The 16,655-nt window shown below is 38.4% G+C and overlaps 1 protein-coding gene across 1 annotated transcript; it reads left to right on the top strand.

Annotated features, from left to right (window-relative positions):
- Positions 1–3,236: 3,236 nt before the first annotated feature.
- Positions 3,237–16,150, top strand: LOC144628612 (carboxypeptidase A2-like). Its single transcript, XM_078486745.1, has 10 exons — positions 3,237–3,412; positions 7,116–7,197; positions 8,989–9,204; positions 9,827–9,928; positions 10,435–10,539; positions 11,377–11,487; positions 12,399–12,501; positions 13,589–13,791; positions 15,057–15,144; positions 15,877–16,150. The coding sequence occupies exons 1-10, from the start codon at positions 3,354–3,356 to the stop codon at positions 16,056–16,058; spliced, it is 1,251 nt and encodes a 416-aa protein (XP_078342871.1). The 5' UTR covers positions 3,237–3,353; the 3' UTR covers positions 16,059–16,150.
- The last annotated feature ends 505 nt before the right edge of the window (positions 16,151–16,655 follow it).

Raw genomic sequence — 16,655 nt, 5'->3', positions numbered from 1 at the left:
ATGTCTTGATCCTGCTCTACCAAAAGGTCCTTTAAGATTAAAAAGGGAGCAATATTATTATTTAAATCTCATGTGATGTCACATACACATTTATATGGGAGCCCATAGGTGCAGCCATCAGCATTAACTATACTGGATCTAGCAACCTTCCCCACCCCCATCATGAGAGCACTGGGTTCCCCCCTTTTCAAGCAAGTCAGGAACCCACAGCTGTTTTGCTTTGTACTATTAGAATAATTGCAGGGTGCCCGAAGGCTCTTTTGTAAGAAATCTTAGGTGCCCAGCCCTTAAACGCTTTTATGAAAGCAAAGTTATACAAATCACCCAAGGACAAAAGTAAGTCACCTGTGGCACCCGGGCTCTGATAGAGCACAGCTCTGGACCCATCTTCATTTTGAGTCCATCTTTGAAAAGGGTCCCCTATATCCCTTTGCAAAATCAATTCATGCAAAATATTTGGCCTTTTCATGTGTAACAAATACCAGGGCCAAAATTGAGACTCACTGGTTGCCAATGCGACCAAAAATTGAGTGTTGGCGACCAGCATTTTAAAACTGGTCACCAGCAGGTGACTGACCATTTGTCCCCTCAGCATTTGAAATTCCAAGGTAAAAGGGCTTTTTTAAAAAGAAAACATAAAGCTCCCATGGACAATTGTAGTAAAACGTAGTGACAATTTTACAATCGCTTTATTTATCCAGCGCCATATTGTTTCAGCGGTACGGTAAATATTCATGAGTTTATCCATTATAGGGGCGCTAATTAGAATAGGGGGACTTATAACAATGAGGGTGCTTATAAGTACGGGGGCGCTTATTGGAATAGGGGCACTTACTGGTATTGACAAAAACACATTCGAAGGGGGGCGCTTATTCGGAAGGGGGTGCTTATTGGAAGGAGGGTGCTAAATCAAATCAAAACGGTACATGTATGTTGCTGTCTTATGCCTCATCCTCCTTACTCTTTGGGATAGCAGAGGAGGGTTCAAATAGACTTGTTCAGTGTTCCATGAAATAACTAATAAATCATTTAATAGGACTTAATACACAATGAAAAATTTAAAATTTAATATACCTGCACTCTGGTGTCATGTTCATCTTGATATTGTCATTCATCCACCATTGTCTTGTGTTTATTTGGTGCAGTTTTTATTTCCTCTGCTTTTTATAAGCTTATGTTTCTTGTCTCCATGTGATATAGACATCCTTTTCTTATTATTGCCATGGGGTCCATGTTCTTCTTTCAGCAGCAAGTTAATTAAATTCTCGTTGCATTCAGTCTCTCGCTGGTCTGGTTTTATTTGAATTGTTTCTCCTGCTGTTGAAAAGCACGATAAAGCATCAGCCTTCAAGAATATTGTTGTTCTTAAATGGGAGGTTTTCATAATTTTAGTTTTTGGTCAAATCAGCCGCCATCCGCCATCTTTGTTTATATCTCTTGGCCCCAAGCCCACTCGGTCACAATTTTCCCGGATAGCTCCCGCGTGTCTCCGCGCTCCGCGTGATTACCAGGCCTGCGTGATTACAGTGAGATGTTTCAAACAGTATACAAAATGTCACTGTGCTATAAGGTAGATTTTTGGTGATTAATTTTTGCACTTATTGCTCGAAGTTTCAGTGGAATCCGTCTTAATAAGATATTGTCATAGCTCTCGCTCTGGAGAAGAATTTCAAGCAAAGCACTCGGGTAGCGAGTTGTGTTGTTAAAATGAAGTACTAATGCGGGCCTGTAAAATTGACCAATCACAGTGCGCGTTCTAACCGAGACTTCAAGAGATATAGAATAAATGATCGGATATTTTAATCCGTTGCGCGTCCTTTTTCGTTTTTTCCTCAAAGAACGCTTTACGATCGTTGAACTTTTAATTAAAGCTCGGTTACGAATAATGTCTTCGGAAATGCTAGACCTTTTTCTATGCTTTGACCTAATAAAAAAAACTGAAAAGTTTAATTGATGTTTTCTCGCGCGTTGTTAGTATTAATATTGCAGGTGCGTCGTAAAGCCCGCAGTTCGCTGGTAGTGTCTTCACTAGTAGGACGAAAGGCTCTGGGATCAAGATTGATTTGACGCTCTAAAACTCTTTTGATAAAAAGCTTTTATAATGAAGTGAGGTTCATTTTCCTCGATACAGTCTAAAATAACGCGAGGATCCTTTTTGGGCAACACGGAAATATTATATTTTGCTGTTTTGTGTACATTGGTTACGATTCTGTTCCTGACTGGAGACTGGATCTGCGCAAGCGCACAAGAGCATTAAAACATTGGGCATTTTACAAATACCAAATTGTCCTCTCTTGATTATCAACTTTTTACAAATAAAGTTCACATAGGAAATACAAATTCAATAGAACTGAATAAGAAAGGAATTGAAACTTAACAAATACGCAATGATTTCGGACAAAAAGAAATGCAAGCGATATATTTATTTTTAAAGTTCACGTGATCGCGGCGATTGCTCAATCGTGGGGCACGAATTAAAGGAAGTTTAAAAAACTGATCTTATTAGTTCGGTAGATGGAATAATTGTTTTCGGCTTAAAAAGAACAAGAACTGGCTCTGAAAGGAAGTTTTGTTGCGTGTATGAAAATCTAGCAACTAAAGCGCGGCGAGCCCTAGCTATCATGTGGAATCAACCTGCCAATAATCTGATAATTGTCCGACAAAAAACTATTATAAGCAGATCAAAGTCACCAAAGAACACTCATTCCTGATGTTCAGGTGCGAAAACAATCCTCAACTCGTAAAAACGGCAAATTCAACTGTTCAAATTAACTGGAATAACCTTCAGACCTTTTCAGTAATTTTCAGACATATTAGAACCAATACGGTTGCCAATAGATCTGCTATGACAAATGAAAATATACGATATGCGAGATGCCAATTTGACCATCGTAATAGGCCGTGCGAAACAGGAAATGTTTTCTACTTTATTAAACTGGGATCTTATAGGACACTTTAGAATATTATTTTAAGTGTGGGCTCTAAAAGTATAGCCTTAGTTCACATTCTTACGAAATTGCATTATTTCGTCATTTTGGCCGGCTGCAAAGGTGTTCACCTAATATTTATTCAAAGACGCGGGGTAATATCTGAATTTGTCTCTCAAGTATTCAATTCTGTCAGGCGGTATGTGAACATCTGCTCCCTGTATGGGTTCATTTGAAAATAACTGCAAAGTGTAGTTGGTTTATTCGTTGCTATTGTTTAAGCAGCAGGCCTACGCGTCTTTCACAAAGAAACACATCCTGTCACCTCACGGAGAATGAAGTGAAAAACTACTCTTTTTAAACTTTGTTCATTAGTTATTAGCTTAAATCAGTCGCGAGGTCCTACACTTCGCTGGATTCGTCAAAATGGCAACTACACTGTTCTATCTCGCCTTCCTCTCTTTGGCTGTGGTCGCTTTTGCTGGGTAAGTTTGACAAAAAGCGAACTACAGATATGTTAAGAAATGAATATGGTGCAGTCATCAACTACAGTATCACCAGTAAATAAGTAGTGTTGGTTCGAAACGGTGACTTAAAATAGTTGCAAGCTTCTAAAGAGGATATTACAAAAACGGGGGGATCGATGCTGGCAAAAAAGGAAACTCTCCAGATAAATGTTATTGTTGTACTGTTGAAATCTAAATTTCCAAGAAGCTACGAACACTAGCCGAAAAAAAACGACCTGCATACAAACACTCTAGAATATATTTGTGTTAATTGTTTATCCTCTATTTTAGGTACAATCTTTTATTTTAGGTACAATATATTCAGATGTTCAAAAAAGAGCGGGATTCACGTGCACCCCTTAAGGGGCATTTTTTCAGTAGATTTCCCCTCCGGAAAAATATGGACAGTATATTCTCTGCGGAAGACAAAATCTGCTATGGGGGAAGGAGAAATTAAAAAATTGGCCTCTAATGGCTTAGGCCCAATAGTGATCATTTTCTAAAATCTCCTTAAAATATCAATACAAAACTAAGCAGGCAGATGATGAGAACATAGAAATTCATCAACTTAGGAATATTGTCTTGATTTACCACGAAATTCTCCGAACCAACATAAAAAGAATTGTATGGGATTAGTTAGGAGAATTTACATTATAAGTTTGGCGCACAGATGGCTGAAAATGTTAAAGACTGCGTTCTCCGCCCTAAGGACTTAATAATATGTGGTTTTATTGTGTTTAAACTGTTGGGGGTGTATTATGACAGGCATTCCGTTCGCTAAAATGCACTACTTGTCTCCAAAAGCTATTACCTTAATTATCATTTTAATATTTATATTCAGCTAATGAAGGCTGTTTTAAAAGGGTAAACGACAAAACCGTCGGCCTTAAGCTAATTTTCGTCACTAAAATCCACTGAACGATTTGTCCAAACTGCCTCAGGAAGTGTCATTGGTAAAAAAATGATCGAATTTGATAAAAGTAGCTTTAAGTTCCGAGTTTTCGAAACATACGTTTGCGGTCTTTTCCTTAATAATAATTTACCGTCCTTGTTTCTGCATCGTACCATGTGCTTGTATGAATGGTTTAATTTTTCTGAAGTAGCTAACGACAAACAATGTTCTGAAAAGCTCATAATTTTGACAAACCTATATGTTTTTAACGATAAAAAATACTATGAACTGCAATATTCCATCCATCCATTCAGACGATCAAAGTTTATTGCATTCGAATGTTAAATAGTTAGCGGGCGCCAGGCTGGCGCGGATCGAGTAATTTTGTAAAATTTAGAGCCTTTTAAAACGATCATACGAAAAACTATCAAAGTTTCCTTTTTTCTCTTTAAGAATTAACTATGTTTCGTCTGTTTTTTTACATGTATGATGCATTAGTTTGCATTAAGGATTAAAATCTTGTAGCAGGTTTTATATTAAATACACAGGCGAGATAAATTAATATGGTTTTACTGCCATCCGCTTCTATAGATACACATAATGTTTGTTTTATTTTCGCTTTTTTCAAACAATTTGTTTTACATATTTTAAGACCTCAATGCAACACCAAGCCGCTTGTCAATGAAAGGCGTTCTTGACGTAACATTTCAAGCAAGGGTAAAACACCACAAATAAAAAATATGTTTGTGTTTCGTTTCTGTTTTCCGCCATATTCCTTCAGCTGTCACGAACAAAGAGTGTTTTCACATTTATATGACTTTTAACTAACACAAGGATGCCACTTGTCTAATTGGTTTGAAAAATTTATTTAAGTTTCCCACTAGTAAAAGTAGTAAAACGACGCCTCATTTGTTTTCATGTCGGTAAAAATTAATTTAAGAGTCCCAAATCTTTCATTTTACCATTATTAGTGGAGGGAATTTTACTTAAGTTTTCATTTTTCATTTAAATTGTTTGAGGTAATTATTGCTAAACGAGACATCAAAGAGAGTTTTGCAAACAGCATCAGTTTTCCATTATAGAAAATCAAGCCGGCGTGGACAACTTCATTTTTATTAATATTTAAAATCGGAACTTTTGGTTATGTAACTAAATATTTCGTGGACATACGTGAAAATAACGCAAAAGAGAAGAAATCAGCGTCAAAATGCGTGAGCGTTAAAAAGCGTGTTTTGAAAAGCGTGAGTGTTAAAAGACGTAAGCATTAAAAAGCGTGAGTGTTAAAGGGCGTGAGCATTAAAAATAAATAAATCAATAGCGTCAAGCTACAAAAGGTTAAGTGACACAGGGTGGTACATAATGGGATGCTCGCAAGCAGATGTTTTTTCTTTCTTTGAAAATTTGTTTGCTCTTCGTTTATGGCACCCTCGGGTCGTCTAGCATTAATGACATGACCCCTCCCCCCTTATCCCAGCTGTGTTCATTATACGCTGTTGGCTTTTTATTTATAAATAAACAAAGTCCATTTCACAATTTAGAGAAACACTGTCAGTCTATCATTCTAAAGTCAATGCCCCCACCCAGGATTCGAGGTCAGGACTTGAGTTCAGGACTCAAGTCAGAACTGTTTTAAGTTTTTGAACGGTGTGAAACTGTACAAGTCCTTGTTGCTGTAATATTCATGTAATTTTTTACATAATATATAGTAAATATCTAGAGTATTGCCCCAAACAACAAATAAAAGCTATCCGCAAGCAAACCGGAGCGAAAGCTAACCGCAAGCAAACCGGAGTGAAAGCTAACCGCAAGCAAAACGGAGTGAAAGCTAACCGGTCCTCATAGAGGCTAACCGAAGCGCTGTTAGAATCCTGGCTTGAATCTTAAGCTCGAGCCCTGGCTCGAGTCCTGACTAGGTATTTAGGTATCCTCGTACAACATTATTGGTTTTTAAAATTTTGTAGACCAATTCTCAACATATGACAGAAAATCCATTAGGAAGTGAGAATTATGGCGAGGATGGAAATAGTTTTCAATATAGACAAACTAAAAAATTCAAGCCTAGCGTTTCAGCCACGTATTGATCGGATTCCTGGAGACATTTGGCACAAAAATCTTGCAACAACATTCAATACTTTGGCAAGCTTGCGGTAACTGATTAGTTTCATAAAGTATAGAAATATTTCAGAGCTCAGCTTTATAACTGTTCAGTTTAAAGGAACTATGTCACAGATAACAAATCTTGAAAAAATTGGCCAATTTTTTCAAGGTTTGTCGTTTGTAATCTTCATCAGTCAAAACCATCCTTGTTTATTTTCATGTTTTTATTACTCCTTTGTTGTTTTTCTATGTTAGAAAACTATCATTTTGAGGTTCCTTCAATCAGGGCCGTAACTAGCAAGAGGCAAAACGAGGTACTTGCCTCGTCTAGATTTTTGCTTTAAATTAAAAACAAAATATGTTTTGTTGGGAAAATAATCCCAAGTTGAACAAGATTGATTTTTCTTAAGAAATACCTTACGAAAATGTCGAAGAAAGAGTTGTTCCAGTGCTTCTAGGTTTCAAAATTTCTGGAAGGCATGCCCTTAGAACCACATGGCAAGATCTTGCCTCGTCTATGGCGAAGGTCTGGTTACGGCCATACTTTTGAGGTAATCAAAAAAATGACTTGAAATATCATGACATTGCTCCTTCAAGAAGGTACCTGATGCGCAAAAAGACCGCCTTACTGATGAACGTGGTAGGCTATAACCAGTCTTACCTGATCTTTTTATTGCATTTTATTGATTTCAGGGAAAAGGTTATTCGTGTCACACCTGGAAACGCAAATGAACTTGAATTTCTTTCTTCTTTGGAAGGCAAACCGGAACTAGAGGTACGTCTGAAGCCCGACGGGGTGGGAAAGGGGAGAGCGTGATGTGCTTACTCCTTACATTCGAATTCTTAGTTGTAATAATTCTTTAAGTGTATTCCTATATAAAAAAAGTAAGATTTGGGAGAGGGGGTTATTACAGGAAAGGTAGCCTATGAGTAGTGGTTTTAACATGTGGTAAAATTAGTTTCTTTGTCATATTCAGCCATATTCAGTATGCCTTTCTTTAAAACGCGAGCTAAAATGAACAAGTACTGGCATTATTTTAACATAAGGACCTTTAGTCTGGTGAACCACATGAACTAAATTTACTGCTCTGAAAATTTGAGAAGGGACATCTATTTATTGTTTGCATTAAGATTTTATTAAATAATAAAGATGGTAAATTTAAAGCTCGGTGATAAATAGTGAAGAAATTATTCAACATGACACGAGCGTGGGACAAAGAAAAAATCTGAGTCCCCGACGGGAATCGAACCCATGGCTTCACTATTTATCACCGAGCTTGAAATTTACCATCTTTATTATTTACTACACATTTGATGACTTCGACATTGCTGATCCTAGCAGTATGCAGGACGCGTGTCATATATCAACCTAGTAAATGGCCCAGCTCACAACGAGTCTCTCGTAGCTCAGTTGGTTAGAGCGCCCAACCGGTATCTGGGAGGCCATGGGTTCGATTCCCGTCGGGGACTCAGATTTTTTTCTTTGTCCTACGCTCGTGTCATGTTGAATAATTTCTTCACTAAGATTTTATTGTTCTAACAAAGACTTTAACTAAGACAGAGAGCTTTAAAAATTCTTTCTTAGTTTTTGTTCTTCAGTTGTAGATTAACGGCTAAACAAGCAAGGCATCATCTTTCTAAAAAAAGAAAATCATACCGTGACGGTGGTTTAGATATGTGATGTTAATTAGAATAGATTTTTACGATTTTAATTTATCCGTTTTCTCTGTAGTTTTAGTTTCAATTGAGAAGATATGTCAAACATTCGAGACAGTGTTTCTTCACATTCCAAACACCTCGGAGTACTTCAAAAAATACTCCACTCAAATGTCGTATTTTCAACTCTCTTCCTGGTGTTTAGAAATGTGATGAAACTCTCTCTCTCGCGTTTGATATATTACGCATTATAAAATGGTCGAGTAATTGCGCGCGCTGTGATTGGTCAATGGGAACTCGTTATAGTCCCATAAAGCACGCTGCATACGTCACGCGCGTGCTTTATGGAGTTATAATGCACGCTGCTTACGTCACGAGTTTTAGCGCGCGCAATTTCTTTAACATTCCATAAAAGAAATAAAAAAACTTTCTCTTCGTGCATTATTGAGTTATATAAGCACTTGGGAATTTTTAAGAACACTCGAGAAGTGCGAGAAGCACTCGGCTGCGCCTCATGCTTCTCTATGCACTTCTCTCGTGTTCTTAAAAATTCCCGCGTGCTTATATAACTCAATAATGCACTCGGGCGCGTTTTTTATTTCTTTAATAAAGGTGGAGCATACATACATCATACATCACTTTTGTTTACCCTCGGATTTGTAGAGTAGCTTATACAGCTAATGTCTCCGAGCATTCCACAGAACACAGCACAATGGGCAAAGACCAGACCACAACACCGGGAACTCCATGCCGTTCTCTTTACGATAAGTGGGGGAGGGCGGAGGGGGTCAAAAGGAGAACAAGTTTTCTTTGGCACAGCTATTTCTTTCTAAGTACAAACGTTATGCCAGACTGTTATCCTCATAAGAGCTAACATTTCCTGAGTATCCTATCTCGTTGTATCTTACAGCTTGATTTCTGGAAGGCACCTCACAAGGTCGGCCTTGCTGTTGATATTCACGTGACAGAAGACGCATACAAGATTCTCGCCGTTATGCTCAAGGAACAAAACATTCAGTTTCAAATCGTCATCTTTGATGTTGAGAAAATGGTGGACGAGGAAAATGAAGTGCAGACTCGTGGTTTGGAATCCAGCTTTTACAGCAGATATCATCCTTTAGACGAGGTACTACGATCGAGTTTTTGTTTTCCTAGTGATATTAGTAAGGCCCAGGCCAAACGTCGAACTTCACATGAGCCGAACCTAATGCAAATGAGCAAAACCTTTTGTGTTTGGTCATTTGTATTAGGTTCGACTCATGTGAATTTCGACGTTTGGCCTGGGCCTAAGAAAATCTTATTTGAGAATAATAACGTAAAAATATTAATAGCTTTCTACATGTAGTTGATCAGTCCAATATAACTAACATGAGATTGGAAAAACGATTTTAAAGGATTGCCGAATATGTAACTTCAGCAAGAAATTAAAAAGAAATAATAGATTGCAGAGCTAAAAGTGCTTCCACGCTAAATAAAGTGTTTTGGTATTTTTATTGCTATTGGGAAAGAGATAGATTTTAAACCTGGATAAATGAAATTTAAATCCTATACGAAGAGGCCAATTTTGGTATATACCAAACTTCTAACTTAGGTGAATAAAACAAAAGAAAATATTTATTATCCCCGATCAACCTCGATAAAATTTATTTTTTTCTATTCCCTTAGGTGAGAATTCGATTCTAATATATCAAAGCAGGTATATATTGAACCCCAAATAAAGAACTAACTCAGTTTTTCCTTCCTTCTAGATTGAACAAGAGTTGCGTAACCTTGCCAGCCAAAATTCAGGAATGTCCGAATTGTTTAGTGTGGGCAGATCTTACGAAGGACGTCAACAGTATGCTATTAAGGTAATGTAATGCTCGGAAGGTTTTAGCTTCCCGAAATTGAAACGATCACCCCTCTCCTCCTTCCCCCCTACCCCCGCCCGAGGCGAAAAATAGCGACAGAAAAAGAGTGCAAAATCTGAAGAAACGAACCAAATCCTTTACGATAAAAGTCTTTTTATTTGTAGAGCTGGGTAAAATACAAAACAAAAAAGGAAAAACAGAAGCATAACTTAAACCTATTGAACGGGCAAGGGTATAAATTTAAAATTACGAAACTTAATAAATTTTGGAAGCAGTAGCTTTGGCAAAAAGAACAAATATTATTGACTTGGAGTGTGTAAAGACTAGCTAAACGTTGCTTTTCACTTTAAGTGATTTCCACCCCCTCCCCCCAACCCAATCCGCAACCTAAATAAAAGATTCCTCGAAGTCAGATGCAAAAATTATTAACCATGGCTTCGATAAGGCTGATGCCTTGTACTGTTCGTGTTTTTTTTTTACTTATCATACCTTTTGCAATGTTACAGTTAAGAGGCAGACCAGCAGCAAACAAAAAGGTCTTCTTCATGAATTGTGGAATTCACGCTCGAGAATGGGTGTCACCAGCAACTTGTATGTACATGATTAAACAGGTTTGTGATTTTTGCTTGTTAACTGCTTATAAATGTTTGTCAGGGGTATAACTAGTTTGTAACCCGTTTTTAAGAAGTTCATTTTCAATTTAAATTGTTAACAGAGTTATGCCACGCTGTGCTTAATCATTTTTAAGGCGCGTAATTTCGAAAAATTACCTTGAAACCAAAGCATAACACAAAATAATAGTTTGCTAAGGCGGAAAAACATCATAGATGTAGAAATAGACCAAAAAAAGAACAGATATGAAGATTTGGAAAGATTAGGAGTTTATGTACTAAGAACTCGAAAAAAAACCCTGGGCTCTATTTTTCAAGGCGCTCCTTCAAGACGTAGGCCCTTTTACGTGCGTAAAAGTTTAAATGCAACTATAGAAACTAGCGCCATTTAAACAACAAAAACAAACAAATTGGTGAAAGGAAAGAAAGAATTTAACTCTATCTTCGTTTGTTTGAGTTAATCAATGTTTAGTAGTATCCAGTAATTTTTCAACTTGCTCGAGTTTGTATCTGAAGAAAGGTAAGTCAGTCTTTGCGACAAGGATAATCGCAAGCATTTTAATGTTAAGGTTCGTATTTCAAATATATGTGTATTTGGTGAATGTGTCTGTGTCTATCCTAACAACGAAGTTTGGGCGTAACCCCGATTAAATTACAGATACTCTATTAGAGAATAAGGAGATACATATGACCAGCAACGGTCCTAACACAACACAACATGACCACAACACAACATGACCATTGGTTTGTGTTCCGTGACAAATGAAGTTGTGTGTTTTGTGACAACATGTGAAATACCAGGAGCCTATGAAATGCATCATTCATCTTTGTTCGTAGATCGTCTCCAAATACGGCAAAGACTCCAGCGTGACAACCATGTTAGACAAGATGGATTTCGTTATCATGCCCGTCCTGAATGTTGACGGCTATGCGTTCACTTGGAAACGAGTATGTATACATCATTGTTTACTTACTATATCAAGTAATAGGGAGTAAGTGCAATTTTACATGTTTTTAAAGGTATTCGAGAGCTCTGTGAGCCCGCGTTTTCATGAGTCAGTAATGTTGCTAGGTAACCTTATATAGCCAATTTGGAACAAGTTGTTGCCAAATTGCAAATTTCGCGCTATCGTTTGGACAAAAAACAAAAGCAAAGCGCGCGAGGTCTAAAAATAGAATGCAAATGATAATACCCTTCACGAGGCTCAGAAAACATCAGCGTGTTCTGAGAGAAAAAGTGGGAATCAAGGCGAAGTCTTCTTTTTAAAAATGTGTTTTAGGAACACCGGCTGTTTAAGAAAGTGTTTTAGGAAAATCGTCCGCAATTCCGATTTGTTTGTCTGAGTCTTGTCTGAGCCATAACGTCACTCGCGCGCTTTGCTATTGAAAACTCGCCTTTTTAAGTTAAACGAGCTTGCGGCTTTCGTTCCATACTCCAAGTAGTGTTTTCTGTTTCCAAAATGTGAGCGAAACGGCCATGAAATTATCACGCGACCCGTAAAGAACTTCAGCGTTGTTAGGTTGCTAGGCAATGAAAGACGCGCTCACGGCTTACTCTACAATAAGACTGCGAACTTGAAGTCGATAGAAACTGAGAGAAAGCAGTTTTATATTGTTTTAAAAGCATAGCCGGCGCAGTTAGCTGATCGATCAACAATAGAACATCAGTAAATCTGATATATAGACGATTGCAAACCCTCGCGTGTGCCCTGGTGTAATGGAGGCCTATCGATCAATAATAGCTGCCTGTTAACCCAATCAGACTGCAAGTGTGGCAAAAGTCAGCCTATGCGTTATGCTAATAAATGATATGATTTATATATTTTCGTTCTTTTCTTAATCTTCCTGTACTTTTACAGAGTAGCCGTAGAAACAGGTTCTGGAGAAAGACACGTAAGCCCAACAGCGGAAGCAACTGCGTTGGAACAGATCCAAACAGAAACTGGGACTACGGATGGGGACGTAAGTACAGAAATCATCTGTAACCACGGTAACATGTACATCTGAGGGACACTGTTCTCATGGGTAATGCGTCGAGAGGTTTGGGTTCAAGTCGAGGTCACTGTTTTGTGTTCATGGCAAGACACCCTCTCACAGTACCTCTCTCCATCCCGGGAAGGAGGGCTCCCACATGCAAGAGGGTCTCATTGGGGTTAACCGTTAGCCGTAAATTAAAACGGCCAAAAATCTAGTCGTTAAGCGTAAAAATTGGAAAGTTTTAACCGTTAGCCGTAAAATATCTTAACCGTAAAAAATCGGTCAGTTATTTTAAGTAAAACATTTTAGGTCATTTCATCGTTCCAGAATGGTCCGAGGTCCAAAATATGTTTTTCAATAATGGAAATTAATTCTTAACTTTTAAAAACAATGGAAATTAATTTTTATGGAAAAATTAACTGTTAGCCGTAAAACAGCCAAATTTTAACTGTTAACCGTAAAAGCTACCACCCCATGGAAACCTTCAGCTATTGGTCGACATGTCGACCGATATGTCGGTCGATATGTTGGTCGATATGTCGGTCGATATGTATCGACCGATCTATGGTCATGCAAATGACGGGAATGCTCATAATGAGCAATCAGATTCCTTCGATTCTTAGAATGGCTGGGATTGGAACACAATACACATCAACAAAAGCTAACCGACCCAGGGACGGGACTCATATGAAAGTGACGGGGATGCTAGTCGACGTATAGGGATGTAATTTAAGGATTTTGGTCTTACTTGGGTGTTAAGGACAGAACGCCAATATTTTAAGCCGTCAAAATCTGATTGCGTATAGCAGAATTCACGTGGGCGCGCATGGTTGAGTACACGCACATGGAACGGACGGTGAAAGGATCGTACGAGCAAATGCGTGAGGGAAGCCACAGGGAACGTGGTACGGGGTTGCGTATAGCGGGACGCAAGGGCGACGCGAGTGAACGCGCATGGAATACACGAGAAATGCACTAGGAATTCTTTCTTCTACTCGCCTGCATGATTATTTTTATATTGATATTTTAAGGAAAAAGTTGATACTGATCAAATATTTCTATGTTGTGTTAGGTCCAGGCGCCAGTGCGAATCCCTGTAATGATGCATATCGCGGAACTCATGCGTTTTCAGAAGTGGAAGTCAGGAATGTAGCAAACTACTTAAAATCCTTGGGCGGACAAATAGCCGGCTACATGGACATACACGCCTACAGCCAACTGTGGATGACCCCCTGGGGATACACTCAGCAACCATCGAGGGACCACGAAGAGCTGGTACAATAATAAGATTAGTGTAACAACCAATCAGAAGCACTAGTTGGGCCTACGTAATGCTACGTCATTAGTATGAAAATTTTTGGCTGAAACGACAGATGCAGTCGGGGGAACAAGTGCCAGTTGATAGCGACATCACTTCTCCGAGAAGTGACTGAGCCCGCGGTTTTCATCCCAAAAGTTGCTAAGCAACATGACATATTTGTACGCGCAATTGCTTTTTTGAGTACTCGTGAGCGCTCGCGCTAGATTTTTGATTGGATGCAATAATTCGGAAACTCTTCGAGTGCACCAACGAAGGTTTGCCAAAACCGGCACTTAATCCCCCGACAGGATGTCTTTTTTCTGTCTGTTTTCTTGAGCTAAGAAAACCCCTAGAGTTTTAAAATTTTCTTTGTCTTTTTCGAATCGTTTTTTTTTAATTTTAATTTTATTTTACCTCTTTCTAGAGCCTTGAACTCTCAAGAGGTATAATTAGTCAGACGAGTCAAATTTAAACTTGTAACATTAATTGTCCATTCAAGTACGTAATTTTTAAGCAGCAAAATCTTCAGCGTTTTTGAACTAAAAAAGACGTTTGAAGCCACCAACATGTTTTCGACGGCTGCTATTAAATGAATTGTTAAAATACAATTTAAAAGTAGAGAATTGAGTGACAAAATTAAAGATCAAGACTTCAGGAGAGCAAATATTGAAGGGGGGTCCTGAAGGAGGGGGGGAATTCCATTTTTCAAGCCCAAATTTTCTTCAAATCCCATTTCCAACCTATTGTTTTCCCAAATTTCCCAAATCCCAGTCCTAGTTCCATCGTTTTTTGTCTGTGATTCCCAGTCCCAGTCACCCAAGTTCCATTTTTCCAGTAAAAATTGTCCAAATCCCAATTCCCATTTTACCCCTTCAGGACCCTCTGAAGACGATCAATATCTGTTTTACAGTCAAAATAGTCAGCCCGTGCCGCCTAGAATTCCGGAATAGTTTTGATTAACGGCGAACGGTTTGCATTATTCAAGTGAACCTGTCAAAAATAAACCAATTTGATTGGTTAATTTTTGACAGGTTCAGGTGTTCACGTGTTTACAGTTGGATGATTTACAATATTCAAATTAAATTTGAATGTTTGAAACGAATAATGCAAACCGTTCGCCGTTAATCAAAACTATTCCGGAATTCTAGGCGGCACGCGCTGACTATTTTGACTGTAAAACAAACAAAATAGCTGCTGGTTCAGCTTCTTTGTCAGTAACAAAATGCTTTGTATATTTCAGATGAGGGTCAGTAGATACGCAGTTGGAGCGATAAGAAATGCTGGTTACGGCACGTATTACCGATATGGACCATCTTCCGTCATCATTTGTAAGTCACAGAAAATTAAATTCTCGATTCGAGTTTACGTTCGTAATGGACACTCTTAAAATTTATCCTGCAAGTTGTATCCTAGCTTCCTTAGGGTTCTCTTAATTGCTGTAAAGGTTAGACTACCAGCTAAATGAGGGGGATTCTTTACACGGTATGGCAATCAAAGGTTATTTATTTCTATAAATAAATAATTTTATGCAGTTTGTGCAGAAGTACATTATTATGTACTTCTGGTTTGTGACGTATGCATCTCCCAGCTTCCCGTGGTTGGTACTTCCCGTTATACGGGATATTCTTCATGTGTCCTTACATAGAATCGAGGCAAGCGATTGTTCAATTCTCTTTCGCTCGATATCTCCAACAAGCGAAAACCATTTTCCCCTCCCTCCACATCCTATTTTCGGTTACACTTTTCAATGCTATGGCGGTTTCCCCTCACCTTTATGTTTTTGTAATGAGATCATTATTCAGTCACTGTTATGTAAATAAACGGCTACACCTGTGGCCAAAATCCCAGAATGGGAAGTTTTGTTTTGTCCCAGCAAACAGTGCTCAGCCAAAGCAACACTCGCTGGTACTTCGCATTAATTTAAAAGGAGCAAGGATACATAAAGGGATGTTTTTCTTACCTACAAACTCTCACCATCAACTTCGTTCCCTGGTTTCTTTTTTGAACAACTTATTGTTTCTTCGTAATTTTTTTTCTTCTTTTTGTGACTGTATGTACAGACCAAAATTCCGGTGGCAGCAAGGACTACACGTATGGAAAACTGGGAATCAAGTACTCATTCGCCTTGGAGTTAAGGGATAGAGGACGATACGGTTTCCTGTTACCTGCCAGCCAGATTGTTCCTACGGCGATGGAAACATTTGAAGGAATCAAAGCAATGGCTCGAGAGATGAGAGTGTAGCTGCATGTATTTGCTTGGAAATGTCTTAGTTAATTGGGTATTTGCTCTCAGAGCAATGAAATAACTTAATAAATGAGGGACAACGGGAAAAATGTGTTTTGTATTGATGGAACGATGCATGATCCTTACATTACGTACAGATCACAATGGTGTCCTGGCGCTTAAAGGGGCAATGTCACTAGCATTTAGTGCTACTCGAAAATCCAATGAAGGTGTTGGTATTAATTGGAAGAAATCCACTTATAGTGGCCTAGCCTTGCTAACATCTACTGTACTTGTCGTAAAAACTGTTAGGAAGTGGTGTGGCTACGGACTGGTAGGAAAGAAGTAGCCCTTAAACTTGAAAAAGTCGGGCAGACGTTTTCAAGTTTGACAATTTTACAATTTCTTAAAAACCATTGATCACGGTTTATTCACATCTTGGATAACGGATTTATGCTTCAAAGGTTTTTTTGTTAATAAGTGAGTGCACCCTCATAATTCTAGCACAGTTTACACAAAATGTAGAAGACTTCTTGTGACACTGTCCCGTTAACACTGTCCGTTTAACATGCATTGTGAGAATGAGATCGGCTTGTAAAGGCGCCCCCTCGCTGT

Source organism: Oculina patagonica, chromosome 10 (assembly GCF_052425735.1).
Source record: "Oculina patagonica isolate OP01 chromosome 10, crgOcupat, whole genome shotgun sequence".
In the NCBI taxonomy this organism is placed as follows: Eukaryota; Metazoa; Cnidaria; class Anthozoa; order Scleractinia; family Oculinidae; genus Oculina; species Oculina patagonica.
Note: the sequence above shows the minus strand (reverse complement) of the source record. Positions and strands in the feature narration are given on the sequence as shown.